A 24,151-nucleotide genomic window follows, 5' to 3' on the forward strand; every position below is an offset into this window, starting at 1 on the left:
TTCAAAGTGTTAACAGAAGCTGTACAGTTGTTCACAGCTCTGAGTATGTCAGCTAAAGTAGGCTGCATATTGTCCGGGTCCGCTGCGCTTTGTGGTTCCCCAGGCGCATTGGCAGACTGCTCCCCCTCCTCCTCTCCCCAGAGCACCTGAGTGTTATCTGCCTGCATGGCCTCCTGCATAGCATGTGTCCCAGCCTGACTGGATGGCTGCTCTGTTCCCAATGTCCCAGCCATTTTCTGTGCATAGTATATCATGTCTCTAGGGGCATCTTTCCCAGAAAATGTTGGCGTCTTACTTGTTTTAGGCCCAGAGTCTTTCAGCTTGTCCTGTCCGCGCGGTGTGTGCTTCACTGAGGACGCCGCGGCGCCATCTTGGATCTCCAGGCCCGTCATCTCAGTTTGTCCTTTTCGGTACTTTCCTCTGGTGCAGAGAGCCGGCGGATGATCCCCTGGGGTCTCAGGATCGTGCCCGTGCTGCATAGGGCAAAAGAAAGTCGGTATGTGGGCTGGGGGAGGATCGGTTACCGGATCGCTGCTGGGAGCTGTGGGAGATGCGTCCTCTCACATGCCTGCCTTGGCCACGCCCCCCGCAGTTCATTGTTTCTAAATTTAAAATAATGCACTTAGGAAAAAATAATCCAGAAGTGCTAACCACTGTGACACACACACCACCTACCTTTTGTCCCTGTTGAATCCTGTTCTAATGAAACTCAGTCACCAAATGCTTTCTAGGAACTCATAAGATTTCTGTGTTTTTTTCTCCTTTAGCCCTTGTACTTGTTATTACTATCACAGCAGAGTTCTAAAAACCACCAGTTTGCATTCTAGTTGGTTTCCTGTAGCCCTTTATCTCCAATTCCACCCCGTCCCTTAACATGTATCACATAGTCCAGCAAAATACAACAAAGCTTGTTTTATGAAGTCTATTCCCGACCCAAGTATCATACACATACGTGAACCAATTACTTGGTGTTATTCCCCTGAAAGAGTTCATGGTTCTCTTTTCCGACTCCACCATGTACAAGTTAGTTACAATGGGAGATACTGTTGATCCCATAACACAGCCATGTTTCTGTCTGTAGAAGTTATCAATGTACTTGAAATAGATGGTGTTGAGACAAAAGTCCCACAAGAAACATACTTTGTAGGGCTTCAGTTCTGTTTGGCAGGTTGATTGTATAGTAGCCAGTGGCGGCTCGTGCATTGTGGGCGCATGGGCGCCGCCCCCCCATCCATGCGCCCGGTCCCTTTCAGGATGCCGGATGCATGGATTCCTATGGTGGGGTCGGGAGGGGTGGAAAATTTTCAAGCACATGATTAGAGCCAGAGGCTCTAATAGGCTTCAAAATAGGGTGGGCTTAGGGTGCAGAGAGTGCACCCTGATCCCACCCAATTGTGTGATGATAGCAAATTAATTTTCGCTATTTTCACACTAATCTTCCTCCCCGCCAATCAGGAGGAAGGGTGTCAGACCTGTTTCCTGATTGGCCAAAGTGGCAGGCCACCCTTTTGGATGCCTGGCACTTAGGAAGAGGAGTGGAGGAGACACACTGGAGCGGAGGTCGCCGCCGTTCTGGTGCATTGGAGAGGAGCTGCTGCGGTAAGTCCCCTCTGTCAGAGCCGCACCCACGCGTGCGGGGGGTTTGCTGCCAGAGCCGCGAGCCCCGCGAGTGGGGGGGGGGTGTCAGTGGGCACTGTGGCTGCATATGATGGGCACAACAAGTAGCTGCATTTGATGGGCACAATTGGCTGCATTTGATGGGCACAATTGGCTGCATATGATGGGCACAGGTGGCTGCATATGATGGGCACAGGTGGCTGCATATGATGGGCACAGGTGGCTGCATATACTGGGCACAAGTGGCTGCATTTGATGGGCACAAGTGGCTGCATATGATGGGCACACGTGGCTGCATATGATGGGCACAAGTGGCTGCATATGATGGGCACAAGTGGCTGCATTTGATGGGCACAAATGGCTGCATTTGATGGACACAACTGGCTGCATTTGATGAACACAGTGGCTGCATATGATGGGCACAAGTGGCTGCATATACTGGGCACAAGTGGCTGCATTTGATGGGCACAAGTGGCTGCATATGATGGGCACACGTGGCTGCATATGATGGGCACAAGTGGCTGCATTTGATGAGCACAAATGGCTGCATTTGATGGACACAACTGGCTGCATTTGATGAACACAGTGGCTGCATTTGATGAACACAGTGGCTGCATATGATGGGCACAAGTGGCTGCATTTGATGGGCACAAGTGGCTGCATATGATGGGCACAAGTGGCTGCATATGATGGGCACACGTGGCTGCATATGATGGGCACAAGTGGCTGCATTTGATGGGCACAAATGGCTGCATTTGATGGACACAACTGGCTGCATTTGATGAACACAGTGGCTGCATTTGATGAACACAGTGGCTGCATATGATGGGCACACGTGGCTGCATATGATGGGCACAAGTGGCTGCATATGATGGGCACAAGTGGCTGCATATGATGGGCACAAGTGGCTGCATTTGATGGACACAACTGGCTGCATTTGATGAACACAGTGGCTGCATTTGATGAACACAGTGGCTGCATATGATGGGCACAAGTGGCTGCATATGATGGACACAAGTGGCTTCATATACTGGGCACAAGTGGCTGCATTCAGGCACAAGTTGCTGCATATGATGGGCACAATTGGCTGCATTTGATGGGCAGAAGTGGCTGCATTTGATAGGCAGAAGTGGCTGCATATGATGGGCACAAGTGGCTGCATATACTGGGCACAAGTGGCTGCATTTGATGGGCACAAGTGGCTGCATATGATGGGCACAGTGGCTGCATATGATGTACACAAGTGGCTGCATATGATGGGCAGAAGTGGCTGCATATGATGGGCACACGTGGCTGCATATGATGGGCACAAGTGGCTGCATTTGATGGGCATAAGTGGCTGCATATGATGGACACAACTGGCTGCATTTGATGGGCACAGTGGCTGCATATGATAGGTACAAGTGGCTGCATATGATGGGCACAAGTGGCTGCATATGATGGGCACAAGTGGCTGCATATACTGGGCACAAGTGGCTGCATTTGATGGGCACAAGTGGCTGGATATGATGGGCACAAGTGGCTGCATATGATGGGCACAAGTGGCTGCATATGATGGGCACAACATCTGCATATGATGGGCTCAAGTGGCTGCATATGTTGGGCACCCATGGCTGCATATGATGGGCACAGTGGCTGCATATGATGGGCACAACTGGCTGCATATGATGGGCACAACGTCTGCATATGATGGGCTCAAGTGGCTGCATATGTTGGGCACCCATGGCTGCATATGATGGGCACAGTGGCTGCATATGATGGGCACAAGTGGCTGCATATGATGGGCACACGTGGCTGCATATGATAGGTATGATGGGCACAGTGGCTGCGTTTCATGGGCACAGTGGCTGCATTTGATGGGCACAATGGCTGCATTTGATGGGCACAGTGAGGCTGCAATTGATGGGGGGGTCAGTATTTTTCAGTTTGTTTGCGCCCCCCCCAAAAAAAATTTTGAGCACCAGCCGCCCCTGATAGTAGCTATTCATATAGCAGGTTCATGCTGCTGACAGTCTTAAAAGGGGCTTCTTTTGCCTTACTTGTGTGTCTTAGGAAGTCAGTACAAACATGATGTAGCTTCCCCAGGATAGAGACTGTGGTACAAGAGTGAGGTCCCTCTTTAGAGCCTTATGCGTATTGGCATCAGTAGTCACCTTAGAATTGTATTTGGATGAATTTATGACCATGGTCAATCTTCCCTTTTCTGCTGGCTTGTATGCTCAAAACCCTACCAAGGGATGTAAGCCACAACGGGGAGGGGGACACCTTAAGGGATGTAAGCCCCCTTCTCTCTAGCAGGGTCAAATTGTAAGCAGGTGCTTTGGCGCTGAAAAGGGCCACCAAGTCGCTCAGAAAAAATTGTTTGGCCTCTTCTGCTTGATATATGGTTGTTATTGGTGAAAGATTCTGTAGCTGTGATGATAAAAACTATGGGAACATGTTGGGGAGCCAGAGCAAAGTTTAGTCACTTGGCTAAGCCATTCTTCTCCAGCTGAGAAAGCTTCCTGCCTGAAAGGTTCTTTATCTGCAGTACTTGTCCTTATTGCTCTGGGATGTTTTGTATAGAACGTAAACTTATGCTGTAAATACTGGGTGAGTATGTTGATTACTTTTTAAATATAGGTGCCAATTGTGCTTCGTGCCAATCCATTGGTACCATACCAGTCATTAAAGAGTTTTAAAAAATTTAAACCTTGGATTAGAAATACAGGCATGTCCCTGGGTTAGGAACAAGATTCTTGTTCTTAACCTCCCTGGCGGTATGATTATTTCGGATTTTAGGTGCTGAAAGCGGTACAATTATTTTGCATGGAAATTTGGCGTTTTATATTGTAGGTCTGTAAATCTTAACAATAACACACTTAAATCTGTCCAAACCAGTCTAGTAGATATCCCGGGTATGATAAAGTTTGAAACACAAAAACATAAATTATAATATAATAAATAAAAATAAATAATTAAAAAAAAAAAAAAAAAAATAGTAATAAAATAAATTTCCCCACAATTCACTATCGCTCAATTCTGCAAGTGTTCTAATTTACTATCGCTGTTTTCTAGCTGGTCTAAAGCCACTTTTGACATAAAGGGACACTTTTTGGTTGCTATGGACAATCTCCAGTTTCCAGGCAGAAAGAACAGTATATATCATATAAAACTGCATGCAGGGCATGGGCCAAAGCACTGGGGACAAAAGGGATGTGAAAGCATTTCATACAGTACTGTAATCTGTAAGATTACAGTACTGTATGTGTTATGATTTTTACTATTTTTTTAATTTGCCGCCAGGCTCCGCCCCCGTGCGCCGCGCCGCTCGCAGGGAACGGAGCCTGGCACGGAGAGGCTTCGGAGGAGGACGGAGCCCTCGGACACTGCGGGTGACATCGCAGGATCCCGGGGACAAGGTAAGTAACGCCACCCCAGGATCCTGCAATGCGATCCCGAGTGTGGCTCGGGGTTACCGCTAATGGTACTGAATTTTAACCCCGAGCCACACTCGGGAATACCGCCAGGGAGGTTAAGTTGAATTTGTATGTAAGTTGGAACAGGTCTATTTTAGGTGTAACTCCAACCAATTTTTTAACGTTTTGGATAGATATCATAAGGCAAGGTTAACACCTCTGTAATGTTAATTTTGCTGTCTGTCTGTACCTATGTTCAGAATATTTTACCTCACTTTCTGTCCCTGTGACAGATTTTGAAAATTTTGGAAACAAGGATTGGTGATAAAGCTTCAGTGGATACTTTTTCCCATGATAACTCTTACAGGAGTAAATTTCCCTTCCTAGGGGCAGATTTCCTCTCGCTTCCTCCGTTTGTAAATATGAGTCGTATGCAAGTCGGATGTATGTGCTTTCTTTCAGGCTTGCTCATGTTTTGGAAATTTGATATGCCAAACTTAAAAGAGAAGTTGAGTTTATTTTTTGCTTCTTTTTTTTTTAAAGCATACTTGCCTAGGTGGATGAAGCATCGGTTCACGCGCCAGCTCTAAGGCTGAGAACCAAGCGATGAAACACTACTGATCGCTCGATTCTCAGGGCTCCCTGAGCAGAGAGCTGGTGACTGTCAGTCACAGATGTCTGCTCTACCTTATATTTTATATGACCAAATTTGGAAATCTTCTGATACTTTCAAATATCTCACTTTTACTCCTATATTGTAGGCCAAACTAACAATTGCAAACCAAACATATTTGCTCCTCAGACCCAAGGGTCCCTGGCTCAATATCTAAATTATACATGCATCTGTTTTCCCCCTCCTACCTTTGCACCTCCACTATATGCTACTAACTCGCTGGAACTCAGACCTCAATATCCAGCTAGGCCCAGAGGATTGGGCTGACATTTGGCAATCCACTAAATCTTCCTTGGTGAACATATTAGCTCTAGAAACAAACTTCAAACTCCTCACCAGATGTTACCTGTACCAGCGAGGATTAACAAGATTCTTACATCTTATCCTCCAGAATGTTTTCGAGGAACCCATTTGCACATCTTGTGGTCTTGCCCTGTTGTGGTGACCTTTTGGGCTGAGGTGTTTCGTGTGCTGTCCATGCTTGCTGGGTTTACTCTTGCACCTGACCCTACCAAAGCTCTCTTGAATAAGCACCCACCCGATTTACTTAAGACTCAATTTAAACTCTTGCTTTATGTCACCACTGCTTCAAAACAAACTATGGGTTTATGAGATTTTCAAATCATTGCATTCTGTTTTTATGTAGATTTTACACAGCGTCACAACTTTTTTAGAATTGGGGCTGTAAATTTGACACAGCGTCCCAATTTTTTTGAAATTGGGATTAAATGTGGTGGCATCATTCATTTTATTTTATTTAGGCTTTTTTCCTTTATTTTCCTGTGGTGATCCAACCAGTAAGTTTATTTTTCTTCTTTTAACCATATGCTGCCTGGCCTATAGCAAAATGACGGATGGGCGGTGGTTTAATTGTTGTGACTGGACGTCATATGACATCCTTCACAACATGCCGCTCGCGCGAAGATCGGTGGTGTGGTGCGGTACATCTCCGATCACGGAAAAGAGCCTACTGCAGACTGTAGAGATCCTTTGGAGTGGAGAGCCGTGTGATCCTGGCAGCAGAAGGGGGTGGAGGAGGAGGTGTCCTTGAGGCAGCTGATGCCTGGATAGAAAGCGTCTTGCTGCCTAGGGATAGGAAAGGTTTTTCAAGGACACCTCCTCCCTCCTCCCCCCCCCCCTTCTGCTGCCAGGATCACACGGCTCTCCACTCCAAAGGATCTCTACAGTCTGCGGCTGTGTTTACACACTTCTCCTGAGACAGGCACATCTGACAGCCTAACAGCACCGCAAAAAGAAAATACAATCTATTTACATCCATAGAACACCTAGGTATGGAACTTGGAATAATCAATTGTCCATCACAGGACACATCCTCCTACTAGCAACACCACCTCTCCCCATGTACACATGTCGGCCAACCGGCCCATACAGACTGTGCTCCAGTTCTCCTGGCTCTGATGAAGAGGTTTTCCTCGAAACTCGTCAGCCTTTCTTAAATACCTGCCTCAATATGGGCACACCCCAATTTTAACTTCCTAGTACTTATTTTGTTACCTGTTTTTTTTTTTTTATAATATTATGTAGTATTTGTATGATTTTATATCTATATGTCTGTATTCTTTTACATAAATAAACCGTACATTTCTTGATGTAAGCGTCTGATCACGCGCCTTCCACCCATTCCTACTAAACAGTGTTCTCTCCACCACCTCCCCTTCTTCTCTGGCCCCCCTCCTGTCCTTATCCGCCCGCTGTGTCTTCCTCCTCCACCCCCCTCATCCCCCGCAGCCGACTCCCCTCCATTCCAGCGGGCTCTGTCAGGATGCAGAGCGGAGGAAAGGATGGAAACGCTACACATGTCATTTACGGGGGGGGGGGTGGGGGGTGGAGTGCTGCTGGACACAGCTATATACAGTATATATATATATAGCTGTGTCCAGCAGCAACCCCCCCCCCCCCATCAGACCAGTGGAGTGTCTGCAGCCAGGGCTGAGATTATGTGGAACAGCCAATCCTGGCAGAGCTGCTGAAGAAAGAAGTGGGAGGGAATTAAAAAATACTGCCTGTGTCTTACTTAGGCTGGTGCACGAGATATGTAAATCACCTGTCACTCACCGCAAGGGGGAGTATTTCACAAAGTTTTTCTCAGTTTGTCAAGAATTTTCTCACTGAACAATAAAAGAGGATTGCTCAGAGATGGATTTACTCTGTGTGGCAAGACTGGGCTCAAATGATAGGAAATCTTATACTCTACAATATGACATAAAAAATAAATAAATAAATAAATTTTGGGTTTACATCCACTTTAATGCAGTGGTTCTTGTGTACCCTGGGGATTCCTTGGCACATGTCAGGGGTACAACCCAGTATCATCAATCTGCTCACCCAAGTTGCAACATCAGTGAACTGGTCATAGCTTAGTGAATCTAGTAAGAATTTGCAAAGATCACCCATCACGTGCAAGGAAAATTAAAAAAAAAATTTGATTTTATTTCTTTGCACATCATTGGATAATTGACGTCTACACAGATTCATCTCATTCACTAAGCTCTGTAAAAATGCCTTTACCCCTTTAGTAAATCAACCCCAGTATATTGTGAATGCAAAACATAATCTGGCTATGAAAAGGTTAACCGTCTATGGTTTGGATACAAAAGCAATATGAATAAGAGTGCTATTGGCTAGAGTCTGGATCCCATGGCCACAATTGAAGGTTTGATACACTGAATCTGTTTTTGTGGTGGGCTTTACAGTAATGTGACTTTCTAAAAGTCAGTATCGGAAGAAAGAGGAGAAAGTAGGATGCTGTAGACCTTTCATGTTGTTAGCAGGAAGGGTTAACACAGAGAACAACTGTCTGGAGGAAAATAGTTCAGACCTGTGTAAATTCTGCCAAAAAACCCCTATTTTTTTGTCATATTTATTGTCCTTGATACATTTAGGTCCCATGCACACTGGTCATGTAGCCCCAGTGCATAAGGCTCCATTACTTAGGTGCAGGTGGAGGGCACAGGTACACCGTCCAGCCTTGCTGCCAGCAGTCTGCCAAACTCTGAGAGGCTGACAGCTGCTATGGATAGAGAGGGCTGGACTGTGCACCTAGTAGTACTCATGTTTAGGGTGATATGCACACAGGGACGAATGCCTATATACTTGGGCTCATACTACCCTAAATTTTAGTACTGCTAGGTGCACCATCCAGCAGTCAGTCTCTTGTAGCGTTTGGCAGGCTGCCGGCGGAGGGGTTAAACAATGCACCTGTGCCCTCTGCTTGCGCCTAAACACTGGTGACTCATTCCTCATCCACAGTGTGCATGGAGTCTTAAAATGAAAATGAAGAGTGACTCTTTTAATATAAAAGAAACGTGTGAGCAAGAGCCACAGTCAGCTCAAAACTATATGCTTCATGGGTAATATGATGGCCATTCACCTCCTTCCTCTCTAGAAATGTAAAAAATACAATATTATGAACAAGAATATTTGAAATATGGTTCCTACTTTTTTATGGTAGAGATGCAAACCAAATTCCAGTCTGCTTAATATGTGAACATACAATTAGTAATAACTAGATTAACACCCTTTGTCTAAGTACAAAAGAAAAAAGATAATTCAGGCCTTAAAGAGAAAGAACACATTGCCAGTGAATGAGAGGGCCACACAATTGCTGAATGTGTTAGCAGAGTCCTTTACTATTGATCCGTATTACACTGTTTGGGTCCAACGAAGCAGCAAAAATTATAGAGATGATACTTTCTTATGACACTGCAAAAGTAAGATTTTTGCTTTGTGCACCGGACACAAAGTTATGCGTAGATACCAAACATAGATGCTTTATGCCCAGCAGAACCAACATAAAACGTTATGGGTTATTAAACTTTTGAGAACTTTCAAGAATTAAAACACAAATATTTGTCTCAGAGACCAAATGAAAATGACACACCTAGCCTGTGCAATTTGGGATGTACAGTAGACCCATAGACTGGTGTCCAGTGAGAAAACACACAGGGTCTAATCCCTCGCTATGAAGGTATAATTAATGTTATTGGTATTCTGAATTAAAGCTGAACTCCAGACACAAAAACATTCATTCAGATTTATTCCTCAATAGCCTCAAAGGATATAAAAACACTTTATGTGTACCAAATGCATTTGAAAAGCCAGATATTATGTTGTAGAAATAACAGTGGCCTCATCACTGTACTGCACGTAGCCTGTGCAGAGAGCAGAGCTATGGTAGGAACTCTGGAGGCTTCACTCACTACAGGCTGCCTGCAGAAACTACGGGCAGAGGCAGATGCAGGATGAGTCATCCTGTACAAAGAGAGAGATCACCAGTGTCCAGTCTTTATTACAGGAAGCTCCTGCACAGAGGCAAGGTTTCATGCTGGATTACTGCACAGATCTGGAAGAAATACACAAAGAACATCAAGGTTCAAGAAAGAATAGTCATGACTCTTGTATTTAGGGGTGGAAAATTATTCCCTGCATCACCAGTGTAAATCAAAAGTTGGGGTTCTCTGTCTGGGGTATAAAAGTTCCCCAGTTGGATTCCAGCACCAAGTATTTTTCAGTCTGTCCCCTTGCAGATAGATGAGGGCTAATACACGCTCTTTATGATAGATCTGGATCAGCCACTAGATCACTCAATAAATTTACTTCATCCAGTGGCTGCAAACTACATATTGGAAGGGTTCAAGCAGATTTGTCATTTGTTCTGCCATCATCTTTAGACATTTGTCCTTGGTGTAATCCTGGACTGTGAAGTATCCTTTCGGCCCCACGTAGAATCGTCCATATCTTTCCACCTCAACCTCCTCAACATCTCCAAAATACGCCCCTTCCTAACCAATAACACCACAAAGCTCCTAGTTCACTAGCAATCCCCCCTTCAGTCCATCATGAATGCTGCTGCCAGGTTCATCCACCCTACCAACCATTCAGTGTCTGCTACTCCTCTCTGTTAATCCATCCACTGGCTTCGGCTCAGCCAGTAAATTAAATTCAAAATACTAACAGCAACTTACAAAGCCATCCACAACGTGGCCCCCAGCTCTATAACCAAGCTAGTCTCAAAATACCATCCTCCCAAGAAGTTCCTCCCAAGACCTCCTGCTCTTTAGTTCCCTTAGTCACCTCCTCCCTCGCTCGCCTCTAGGACTTTTCTGGAGCCTCTCCTAGCCTGTGGAACTCCCTTTAAGACGATCCCTGAAAACCCTCCTGTTCAGAGAAGCCTATTCTGCCCTTACCTAACACTTATGCCGTGTACACACGGGTGGACTTTTCGGCATCAAAGGTCCGATGGACTTTTGACGGACTTCCGACAGACTTTCGAACGAACAGACTTGGCTACACACGATCACACCAAAGTCCGACGGATTTGTACGTGATGACGTACGACCGGACTAAAATAAGGAAGTTAATAGCCAGTAGCCAATAGCTGCCGTAGCATCGGTTTTTGTCCGTCGGACTAGCATACAGACGAACGGATTTTTCGACTGGACTCGAATCCGTTGGAAAGATTTGAAACATGTTTCAAATCTAAAGTCCGTCTGATTTTCGACCGAAAAGGTCCGTCGGAAGTCCGATGAAGCCCACACACTTTCGAATTGTCCGACGGATTCGTTCCGGCGGACGAGTTTGGTCGAAAAGTCCGCCCGTGTGTACACGGCATTATACTTTTATTTTCTCCATCAGCTAATCCCCCACAGCTATTACATTTTGTATCACTAGACCCTCCTAAATTGTAAACTCTAATGAATGAGCAAGGCCCTCTGATTCATTTAGGATTGAATTGTACTGTCACTGTACTGTCTGCCCTTATGTTGTAAAGCTCTGCGCAAACTGTTGACGCTATATAAATCCTGTATAACAATAATAATAATATTTACATCCCTGAGGTGTTTGAGCAAGGCCTTTCCAACATGACTTAGAGCTTGTTCTGTTGCATGGACACAAGGACCCCCACCCTCTGACTTTTTTTTATTACATATTTCTACTATGTCTCATCTGAAGGGCTGTCAGCATAACACCTGGGTTCTAGGTTAAGCACCAAATCTAGTAACCTGACAGAACTCCGTACTACCAGCTGCTGAGAAAGTAGACTCAGATTGGGTAGGATTTGCTCCATTACCCTGTAGTCTTTACCGGTCGCACAGTACCAAATCAGCAATGGTAGAATTTGAAACTGTGGTAACAAAGGAAAAAGCCACATATAACTTTACCCCAAATGTGTTACAGACACACAAGGTTGTGTACAAGGCTGTAAAAAAAAAATATTCATTCCTCATTCTAAGTTTCAATACATTTATTTTGCAACTCATTTACAACTTGACGCATACATTCTGCCACACTGAGAAATGTCACAGTTAAGTAAAGGCAAACTCTCTTGATTTATTCTCATCTTAAGAGCTATCATAAACTCATTAAAGTTTTAAAAGTTGCACATCAGAGCACAGCATCTTGGGTTTCCAGTCCCTTGTCCTCTGCTCATCCAATGTACCATCAGGGTCTGGAAAGGGAAATTGTCCCCCCCCCCAGCACCTTGACATTGCAGAAACATTAACATCCTGGGTATTAGCTATACACTAGTAATAACCTCTGATCCTGTACAGTATAGTACAGTCCAACTGTAACGTTGTGACCTGGGTTGTCCACATGGTCTCTTACTTCCTCAACAACAAACAACACTGCAGGGGATGCACTTGTCGCATTACCTGGTGGGCTGGGCCTCCTCCTCTTTGGACAGTGGCTTGCAACATGCCAAACTTGATTGCAGACAAAACAGTTCCAGACATCTACAGGTCCAGATCTGGCTCTTAGAGATCCTGATGCAGTTGGTTGTGACCATTCAATCCTGTACTGGAGTCTAGCCATGTTCAGTTTGCGCACTCTCTCCCACTGATGTTGCTGGCACTCTGTTTCCCTCTTTCTTTCAGTTTGTTGAAAATGAAAAATGAGCTGGAGGTGCCAGTAAGGGACATCGGTAACCAAAGGGTCCACCTATTTCCAGAGATAAACCCCATGTGCATGGCAATCTCTCCTGCCAAGAGGATCTAAGAAGTGCGTCACACAGTTATCTGGATTGGCACTCTTGCTAGGCTTAAATGTTACAATATGCTGTTCCATATCATTCCCTATCAGCAAACATATAAGAACTGTCCTCGTCTTGTCAGCTGTATTGACCCCTCTTAGCTTGCAGAAGATGATAGAGAAAACTGCCATTCCGTAGTATTTGTCAAAAGGGATTGAAGCAAAAATGGGGAAAGGGACAACTGTATGTTTCTTTAAAAAAAATGACCCGAGCGTTTTTGATGACTGGTTAATTCCTTGCAAGGAATTCCAGCCTTTAGTGAAAGGTTTAACTGCTTAAAGACTAACTCCAACTTTTAGAGCATGTGACATTCATATTTAGAGTGTAACATGGTGCCAAGCTGGCACACAGGCTTTCACACATCACACACTAACATTTACAGGTTAGCTAAATAAGGTAATATCAGTTATAGAGTGCAAACACCAACTCGTGGTCTCTTCAGATTTGTGCATTCTTTAGAGCAAGCAAAAACCCATTTAATAATTATACATTTAATATCCTTAGGTGGGCAATGCATAGAAAGTTTTACAAAAACAGAAATGATAAAGTAAGACACATGTAAGCAAACAGTATTGAAAATAAAACATTCTGAATTCTGAATCTGAAAGTATGAGTAATGGTTTTGCTGTGTTTCACAGCACACACCAGCAACCCGTGCGATCATTGCAACTTGCTGTTGTGAACGGACCATAAATAGCGAAGTGGCATGGGGTGAACCAGGTTCACTTCTAATTCTGTCAGTCTTGCCAAAGTAGAACGAGCATTCTATTGAATTAATTGAGCGAGTCTGGCTGCCTGTTAATATCTTTGAAATAAGAAAAGGCTGGATTCTTCCTGGGTTTAGACCTTGCCAAGTGTGACCTCTTTATGCCAAACAAAGTCTGTGATGTGTGATTGGAGGCTGTCCAGCTTTCTGAAAGGAACCACTATAGGAAAAGAGTTATTTCATGAGTTAATGGCAAAGACTTGTCCAACCAGAATGTTTATTTTTTCGTTTTTGTTTCAGAGTATGGGATGGTTAAACCTTCCATCAGTTTTTTATTGCCGTCTATGCTCCTGTTTCAGATTTTCTTTCAGCTTCTGTTTAGTGGAACTGTTGTCACCAGGGCAATAAGTGAAGGAAAATTTCCTAAAGGCTCTTCTACACTTTTAGCAGTCTCTGAAAAGCAGTTCACGGTGGATCAATTTTGAAGCAGAGGTACAGGAGTGGCTGGCAGGCATTCAAAAGGCTATACTGCTGTCTCTTGAATGCCTGTTTTTTGGGGGAAGGGTGTTGACAGCTTAACAGGGTTTTTTAACCAGTTGCCATTCCGCCTCACGACGATATACGTCGGCAGAATGGCACGGGCAGGCAGAATCACGTACCTGTACGTGATCTGCCTCCTGCGGGCGGGGGATCCGATCGGGCTCCCCCCGGTGCCCGAGGTGGTTGGCATTTGTCCCCCGGCGATTGGAGGTGAGGGGGAGGCCATCCATTTGTGCCCCTCCCGATCGCTCCCAGCCAATAGAATCATTCCTCTGCTGCTGTATAGTAAACAGCAGCAGAGGAAGTGATGTCATCTCTCCTCGGCTCGGTATTTTCCGTTCTGGCGCCGAGGAGAGAAGACATCTGAGTGAGTGTAAAACACACACAGTAGAACATGCCAGGCATACATTACACCCCCGATCACCCCCCCGATCACCCCCTAATCACCACCCCCCCCCCCCCCGTCACACTGACACCAAGCAGTTTTTTTTTGTTTTGTTTTTTTTTTGCATTGGTGTCAGTTTGTGACAGTTAGTGTGGTAGGGCAGTTAGTGTTAGCCCCCTTTAGGTCTAGGATACCCCCCTAACCCTCTCTAATAAAGTTTTAACCTTGATCACCCCCCGTCACCAGTGTCACTAAGCGATTGTTTTTCTGATCGCTGTATTAGTGTCACTGGTGACGCTAGTTAGGGAGGTAAATATATAGGTTCGCCGTCAGCGTTTTATAGCATCAGGGACCCACATATACTATCTAATAAATGTTTTAACCCCTTGATTGCCCCCTAGTTAACCCTTTCACCAGTGATCGCCGTATAACTGGTACGGGTGACGCTGGTTAGTTAGTTTATTTTTATAGTGTCAGGGCACCCGCCGTTTATTACCGAATAAAGATTTAGCCCCCTGATCGCCCGGCGATGATATGCGTCGCCCCAGGCAGCGTCAGGTTAGCGCCAGTACCGCTAACACCCACGCACGCACCGTACACCTCCCTTAGTGGTATAGTATCTGAATGGATCAATATCTGATCTGATCAGATCTATACTAGCGTCCCCAGCAATTTAGGGTTCCCAAAAACGCAGTGTTAGGGGGATCAGCCCAGATACCTGCTAGCACCTGCGTTTTGCCCCTCCGCCCGGCCCAGCCCAGCCCACCCAAATGCAGTATCGATAGACCACTGTCACTTACAAAACACTAAACGCATAACTGCAGCGTTCGCAGAGTCAGGCCTGATCCCTGCGATTGCTAACAGGTTTTTTTTGTAGCGTTTTGGTGAACTGGCAAGCACCAGCCCCAGGCAGCGTCAGGTTAGCGCCAGTACCGCTAACACCCAAGCACGCACCATACACCTCCCTTAGTGGTATATGTATCTGAACGGATCAATATCTGATCCGATCAGATCTATACTAGCGTCCCCAGCAGTTTAGGGTTCCCAAAAACGCAGTGTTAGGGGGATCAGCCCAGATACCTGCTAGCACCTGCGTTTTGCCCCTCCGCCCGGCCCAGCCCAGCCCAGCTCACCCAAGTGCAGTATCGATCGATCGATCACTGTCACTTACAAAACACTAAACACACATAACTGCAGCGTTCGCAGAGTCAGGCCTGATCCCTGCGATCGCTAACAGTTTTTTTGGTAGTGTTTTGGTGAACTGGCAAGCACCAGCGGCCTAGTACACCCCGGTCGTAGTCAAACCAGCACTACAGTAACACTTGGTGACGTGGCGAGTCCCATAAGTGCAGTTCAAGCTGGTGAGGTGGCAAGCACAAGTAGTGTCCCGCTGCCACCAAGAAGAAGACAAACACAGGCCCGTCGTGCCCATAATGCCCTTCCTGCTGCATTCGCCAATCCTAATAATTGGGAACCCACCACTTCTGCAGCGCCCGTACTCTCCCCATTCACATCCCCAACCAAATGCAGTCGGCTGTATGAGAGGTATTTTCTTTATGTTCTCCCGAGTACCCATACCCAACGAACCCCCCCAAAAAAGATTTCGTGTCTGCAGCAAGCGTGGATATAGGCGTGACACCTGCTATTATTGTCCCTCCTGTCCTGACAATCCTGGTTTGCATTGGTGAATGTTTTGAACGCTACCATACACTAGTTGAGTATTAGCGTACACAATTGCACAGACTAGGCACACTAACACAGGGTCTCCCAAGATGCCATCGCATTTTGAGAGACCCAAACCTGGAACCGGTTACAGTTATAAAAGTTACAGTTCCAAAAAAAAGTGTAAAAAAAAAAAAAAAAAAAAAAAACACAAAAAAATATATAATATAAAAAAAAAAAAGTTGTCGTTTTATTGTTCTCTCTCTCTATTCTCTCTCTATTGTTCTGCTCTTTTTTACTGTATTCTATTCTGCAGTGTTTTATTGTTATTATGTTTTATCATATTTGCTTTTCAGGTATGCAATTTTTTATACTTTACCGTTTACTGTGTTTTATTGTTAACCATTTTTTGTCTTCAGGTACGCCATTCACGACTTTGAGTGGTTATACCAGAATGATGCCTGCAGGTTTAGGTATCATCTTGGTATCATTCTTTTCAGCCAGTGGTCGGCTTTCATGTAAAAGCAATCCTAGCGGAATGACCCCCCCCCCCCCACCATCTTCCGTGTTTTTCTCTGGCTCTCCTGTCTCAACAGGGAACATGAGAATGCAGCCGGTGATTCAGCCAGCTGACCATAGAGCTGATCAGAGACCAGAGTGGCTCCAAACATCTTCCTAAGAAACAGGAAGCTATGAGCATTTCATGACTTAGATTTCGCCGGATGTAAACAGCGCCATTGGGAAATTGGGAAAGCATTTTATCACACCGATCTTGTTGTGGTCAGATGCTTTGAGGGCAGAGGAGAGATCTAGAGTCTAATAGACCCCAATTTTTTCAAAAAAGAGTACCTGTCACTACCTATTGCTATCATAGGGGATATTTACATTTCCTGAGATAACAATAAAAATGATTAAAAAAAAAAAATGAAAGGAACAGTTTAAAAACAAGATAAATAAGCGAAAAAAAAAAATAATAATAATAGTGTCGGTCTGGCGTCAAATGTAAACAGCAATTGCACCATGCATGTGAGGTATCACCGCGAAGGTCAGATCGAGGGCAGTAATTTTAGCAGTAGACCTCCTCTGTAAATCTAAAGTGGTAACCTTTAAAGGCTTTTAAAAATTTATTTGTTTGTCGCCACTGCACGTTTGTGCGCAATTTTAAAGCATGTCATGTTTGGTATCCATGTACTCGGCCTAAGATCATCTTTTTTATTTCATCAAACATTTGGGCAATATAGTGTGTTTTAGTGCATTAAAATTTAAAAAAGTGTGTTTTTTCCCAAAAAAATGCGTTTGAAAAATCGCTTCGCAAATACTGTGTGAAAAAAAAAATGAAACACCTTCCATTTTAATCTGTAGGGCATTTGCTTTAAAAAAAATATATAATGTTTGGGGGTTCAAAGTAATTTTCTTGCAAAAAAAAATAATTTTCTCATGTAAACAAAAAGTGTCAGAAAGGGCTTTGTCTTCAAGTGGTTGGAAGAGTGGGTGATGTGTGACATGAGCTTCTAAATGTTGTGCATAAAATGCCAGGACAGTTCAAAACACCCCCAAATGACCCCATTTTGGAAAGTAGACACCCCAAGCTATTTGCTGAGAGGCATGTCGAGTCCATGGAATATTTTATATTGTGACACAAGTTGCAGGAAAAAGACAATTTTTTTTTTTTTTTTGCACAAAGTTGTCACTAAATAATATATTGCTCAAACATGCTATGGGAATGTGTGAAATTACACCCCAAAATACATTCTGTTGCTTCTCCTGAGTACGGGGATACCACATGTGTGAGACTTTTTGGGAGCCTAGCCGCATACGGGACCCCGAAAACCAAGCACCGCCTTTAGGCTTTCTAAGGGCGTAAATTTTTGATTTCACTCTTCACTGCCTATCACAGTTTCGGAGGCCATGGAATACCCAAGTGGCACAAAACCCCCCCAAATGACCCTATTTTGGAAAGTAGACACCCCAAGCTATTTGCTGAGAGGTACAGTGAGTATTTTGCAGACCTCACTTTTTGTCACAAAGTTTTGAAAATTGAAAAAAGAAAAAAAAATGTTTTCTTCTTGTCTTTCTTCATTTTCAAAAACAAATGAGAGCTGCAAAATACTCACCATGCCTCTCAGCAAATAGCTTGGGGTGTCTACTTTCCAAAATGGGGTCATTGGGGGGGGGGGGGGGTTGTGCCACCTGGGCATTCCATGGCCTCCGAAACTGTGATAGGCAGTGAAGAGTGAAATAAAAAATTTACGCCCTTAGAAATCCTGAAGGCGGTGATTGGTTTTCGGGGCCCCGTACGCGGCTAGGCTCCCAAAAAGTCCCACACATGGTATCCCCATACTCAGGAGAAGCAGCTGAATGTATTTTGGGGTGCAATTCCACATATGCCCATGGCCTGTGTGAGCAATATATCATTTAGTGACAACTTTGTGCAAAAAAAAAAAAAAATTGTCACTTTCCCGCAACTTCTGTCAAAATATAAAATATTCCATGGACTCAACATGCCTCTCAGCAAATAGCTTGGGGTGTCTACTTTCCAAAATGGGGTCATTTGGGGGGGGGGGGGTTGTGCCATCTGGGCATTTTATGGCCTTCAAAACTGTGATAGGTATTGAGGAGTGAAATCAAAAATTTACGCCCTTAGAAATCCTGAAGGCAGTGATTGTTTTTCAGGGCCCCATACGCAGCTAGGCTCCCAAAAAGTCCCACACATGTGGTATCCCCGTACTCAGGAGAAGCAGCTGAATGTATTTTGGGGTGCAATTCCACATATGCCCATGGCCTGTGTGAGCAATATATCATTTAGTGACAACTTTTTGTACATTTTTTTTTTGTCATTATTCAGTCACTTGGGACAAAAACAATTAATATTCAATGGGCTCAACATGCCTCTCAGCAATTTCCTTGGGGTGTCTACTTTCCAAAATGGGGTCATTTGGGGGGGGGGTTGTACTGCCCTGCCATTTTAGCACCTCAAGAAATGACATAGGCAGTCATAAACTAAAAGCTGTGTAAATTCCAGAAAATGTACCCTAGTTTGTAGACACTATAACTTTTGCACAAACCAATAAATATACGCTTATTGACATTTTTTTTTACCAAAGACATGTGGCCGAATACATTTTGGCCTAAATGTATGACTAAAATTGAGTTTATTGGATTTTTTTTATAACAAAAAGTAGAAAATATCATTTATTTTCAAAATTTTCGGCCTTTTTCCGTTTATAGCGCAAAAAATAAAAACCGCAGAGGTGATCAAATACCATCAAAAGAAAGCTCTATTTGTGGGAAAAAAATGGGTACAGCATTGCATGACCATGTAATAAGCAGTTAAAGCGACGCAGTGCCAAATTGTAAAAAGTGATCTGGTCAGGAAGGGGGTAAATCCTTTCCGGAGCTGAAGTGGTTAATGGGAATACCATGCCACAACTGTGAGCCCAGCTTTGTTTCACTTGAGTGGCTCACATTTGGTGGTGGTATTGCTTGCTAAACAGGACAGGGGTATAATTTTTGCCATGGCCACAAAGCTTTTGCCATGGAACCCCTGGCTTCTTCTGTTAGGCAATATCTGTTGACTGGCAGCACTTGCTGTTGCTCCCTGGGGAAGAAAATGTAATTTTATGCTGACGATGCGTTAGTATATACCGATGGCTCTCAGGCCTCCTTTCAAGCTTTGTTGTGAATTGTTGGGGACCTATCAGGGCTAAAAGTGAGCTGGGAAAATTATACACATTCCCTATTGGTCCCCCAAGCTCCTATGACTATTTACACTGATCCCATTTGCAAATGACAGACCACCTGAAATATTTGGGGTTTCATATTCAGAAGAATTTGTCTAAATTTGTACCTCTAATTTTAACCCCCATTCTTACACAGATGGAATCTAAATTACAGGTGTGGAGTTCTATTTCCCTGATCTTTCTAGGCCACATTACTCCAAAATGAAGATCCTTCCCAAATGTCTTTATTCTAGAAGCAGCACCCATATTTCTTACCCATAGGATTTTTTAACCCATAGACTCTGCCATGTCCTCCTTTATTTGGGGAAAATCACAGCCTAGGATTGCTAAATCTTCCCTACCAGTTATTTTTTATTATTGTTATACCGAATTTATGTAGCGCCAACAGTTTTTGCAGCGCTTTACAACGTTAGGGCAGACAGTACAAATACAATACAATTCAATACAGGAGGAATCAGAGGGCCCTGCTCCTTAGAGCTTACAATCGAAGAGGGAGGGTCAAGTGATACAAAAGGCAATAATTGTGGGGGATGAGCTGATGAAGAAGATAAAAGTATAGTTGTTAAGTGGAGGCAGGATAGGCCCCTCTAAAAAGAAAAGTTTTCAGGGATCGCCTAAAAGTGAGTAGAGTTGGAGATAGTTGGACAGATTGAGGTAGGGAGTTCCATAGGATGGAATAGGCTCGGGAGAAGTCCTGGAGGCGAGTATGGGAGAAGGTGACTAGGGAACTAGAGAGCAGGAGGGAGGTCTTGGGCGGAACGAAGAGGACAATTTAGTTGGTATTTTGGGACTAGGTTAGTGATGTAGCTGGGGGCAGAGTTGTGGATGGCTTTGTAAGTTATTATTAGTATTTTGAATTTAATTTATTGGGTGAGTTGCAGCCAGTGGAGGGATTGGCAGAGAGGAGTAGCAGAGGCTGAGCGGTTTTTAAGGTGCTAGTCAATCAGGAGCTTTGTGGTTTCATGGGTTAGGAAGGGACGTATTTTGGAGATGTTGCAGAGGTTGAGGAGGCAAGCTTTGGAATGTGATTGGATGTGGGGCTGAAAGAGTTCAGAGTCCAGGATAACACCTAGCACTCTGGCATGCTGGGATGGGTGGATCGTTGTGCCATTGCTCTTGACAGAGAAGTCAGGGGAAGAGGTGGGGAAATCCCTCCAAAGTGAGTGAATCCTGGGGGTGTCACCAGAACTAGTGTCTACATAGACAAATAAAGAGGGTGAATCTTCCTAACAGGGGAACAGACAACAATAAAAACCTGACATGTGTTCTAATCCCTCTCCACATTTTGCCTTTAGTGAAACTATACGAAGACATGTGGCCTGGAACTTAAAGTGGAGTTCCACCCACTTTTACAACTCTTCAGCATCCCTCACTAAACTGTGCACTGTAAACGAATTGGATATATTTTAATTTTTTTCTCAGCACCTACTGTATACCCGCTGTATTCATTTTTCACTTCCTCCTCCCTGGCCGTGGCCCATCGCATCATTTCCTGTTTGCAATGCCTTCTGGGAAGGGGCGGCAACTTCCTCTGACACTGCCGTTGCTATGAAAACCTGACCTGAAACCTATTACACTGCTTGTGCTGCACTGAGCATGTGCAAGATCTGTAAGGATGAGATGCAGGAAGAAATACAGTCTGGCTTCAGATGCCCACACTTAAGATGGCCACGGCCTGCTGTAAGTTAATAAAATAACACACTACTGCTATAAACTAACAAAACAGACCTTAGTTTACAGACTAACTTTACTAGAATACATTAAGCTTGTGTATTATAGGAGTATTTTTATTTAAAAAGTATAATTTCGGCTGGAACACCACTTTAATGAAGTTGGTTAAGAAGCGGTTTAACCACAAACTACGCAGGGAGATCTAAAATTGTGGTCAGGACCCAACCCCCACCCCCTCAATTCCTTTCAGGGTCTAGCGCTCCCTATCTGGTAGATATTGCTGGCCCCTCACTCTGCTAATCAGCTTGCAGGATCCTTGTGCTAAGCCAATGAGCCTACAGCAAGAATCTTTGAATCCTTTTGATGATCTGTATTGCTGCCCTGTGATCTTGCTACCTTGTCCCTTGCTGTGCCCGTATCGCTGTACTGGGACTCTGGACCCCTCCCTTGCAATGCCACATTGCGGCCTTGTGATCCTGCTGTTTGTCTCATTCTGCCCTGCGGTGTTACTCCCTGGACTTGCACCTTGTTGCTGCACCATATTTCCAACCCACGATTCTATGGAGTCACCCTGACTGTACCATACAGATATCTTGCCCCACTCCTGTGTATGGAAATACCTCAATAAACAACTATGATAGCTGATCGCAGCCTAGCTTCTCCCAATTTGTTTTTAACTATTTCATTACATGCAATTGACATTTTTTTATATCATCTGCATTATAACCCAGATAAGTTGCACCATATGGGTTGTACTGTATGCTCAATGCTCAGTGTTATAGACACAAGGTTTCTTAGTCCTGTGCGGAAAATTTAATTTGGTGCCAAGAGGTGTCTGTTTCTGGTTCCTGCTCCTTTTCGATAAGGTTAAAAAAATATTTACCTGAACCAGCATTCAGGTTTAAAGAGCACTGTCAGCACAGATATCCAAAGGCTGCTGGATTGGGCCTGCATATCCAATCTCCCTATCCTGCCTTCAACTAAAAACTGTATTTCTCCATCAGTTCGTTCCTCACAGTTATTACCTTTTGTGTCAGCTGCCCCTCCATTTTAGATTGTAAAGCTGTCCATATACTTGTGGGCTGCAAGAAATATTTCTCTATTCTTGCTATACAGTGTGGGTGGATGAATTTCTCTCTGTGCCTTTTGCAATCTGGCAGATGCTGCATTGGATGTTACATGATAAGATGCAGCCACTGTTCAACCAAAACATTTTTTAATTGAAGAATGTTGGATGGAGGAGGGGGGGGGGTATAGACAAGGCCACCCAAGTAGCAAATTTCTGCCAAAATTAAGTTGGGCCCTCCTATTCTCTTGTCCATACCTGTACTGTATATTTACTTTGTAAAGTGCTGAACAAATTGGCTCAGTCTAAATCCTTAAGAATAATTATAAAAATAATAATATGGGCCCCGTTAAATGTTGTATGATATAGACATCTGTGTAATATTGTGGGGGAATGGTCAGTCTGGTAGTGGAATGATACTTGCTGTGACTTAATCTGTAAACTTTTTTTTTTTTCACAGGTGATGAAGAAGATTATGATTTAAATCTAGAAGGTATGGAAAGTTTGTGAAAAATAAATGCACTTGTATTACATTGTAAGTCAGCACTTGTCCCTATTAAAATCAGTGCTGTGGTTTGAAAATCAAATAAAATGTTTATTAGTTAGTGCTGATTGTAGCTCCACCCCAGGCAGAAGCCAAAATTATGGGCATTCCTATAGAGGTTTCAGAAACCATAAACTAGGCAGAGACAGAAAATGTAGTTAAAAATCACACCTTTAGCCTAGCTTCACACTAGTGCGATAACAGATATTGCATGTGATCCACACCCGCACCTGCGGTGCCGATCACATGCGATGTCTGTGAGATACGAGTTCAGCCATACAGTTGTATGGCTGAACTCGCATCAGATTCACACAGAAAAAAGTGCAGGGACTTGTTTTTCCCCGCACTAGAATCAAAATTGCATGGGTGTTCTCGCCCAATTAACAATGTAATGACACCCACAGCGGTTCACAGAAGGCAGTGTGAACTGCCTGTGGGAGAGATGCGATGCAGGAATCAGTGCTGTAATCGCACTGGTTCCCGCATCACATTAGTGTGAACCTAGGCTTAATGTAACAGCAAAAATAACAGATCAGATCAGAAAAAAAAAAGAAAAAAATAAAAAATAAAGGAAAAAAGAAAAAAAAACAGATCAGGAGCATAGTCAAAAACAGAAGCCAGGGTTTGGAAGTATTTCGATGAGCCAGAATCAGGAAGCCAGAAGTCAGCATTGTCAGAAGCCAAAAATCAGGATCAGAAATCAGCAAAGAGATTCGCGAGGCAAAGTCATACACAGAAACACAGCAGCGACACACTGGAGATGTTGACCGAAAAGCACAGAGGGGATAAGCAAGGCAGTTTAAATAGCAAAAAGGAGCTGGACTAATGGGGCAGGTAATGGTAACCAGGTGAGCCACTGTGGAAACAATGAGTGGTTAGTAATTAACTGCTACTGAGCAGCCTTGAGCATTGAGAAGAGAGTAATAGCAGAAGCCCAGCCCTGACAAGAAGAGGATAGAGGAGGCACTGAAGCCGCAGCCCCCTCTGAATTCTGTAGCCCTTCTTGCCCTGCATCCATGGGATTCCTCTGATCCATTTGTACAAATAAATGTCTAAGCCTGCAGCCTCCATTCTGCACCAACGATTTTAATGGGGAGA

The 24,151-nt window shown here is 44.1% G+C and overlaps 1 protein-coding gene across 1 annotated transcript in view; it reads left to right on the forward strand.

Annotated features, from left to right (window-relative positions):
- The window catches only part of SKAP1 (src kinase associated phosphoprotein 1), a 695,231-nt gene that overhangs the window by 584,063 nt on the left and 87,017 nt on the right, over positions 1-24,151 (forward strand). The window contains exon 10 of the mRNA XM_073608061.1: positions 22,970-23,002. Within this exon, the coding sequence (XP_073464162.1) occupies positions 22,970-23,002 (33 nt within the window). The remainder of the gene's footprint in view (positions 1-22,969; positions 23,003-24,151) is intronic.

Source organism: Aquarana catesbeiana, linkage group LG12 (assembly GCF_042186555.1).
Source record: "Aquarana catesbeiana isolate 2022-GZ linkage group LG12, ASM4218655v1, whole genome shotgun sequence".
NCBI lineage: Eukaryota > Metazoa > Chordata > Amphibia > Anura > Ranidae > Aquarana > Aquarana catesbeiana.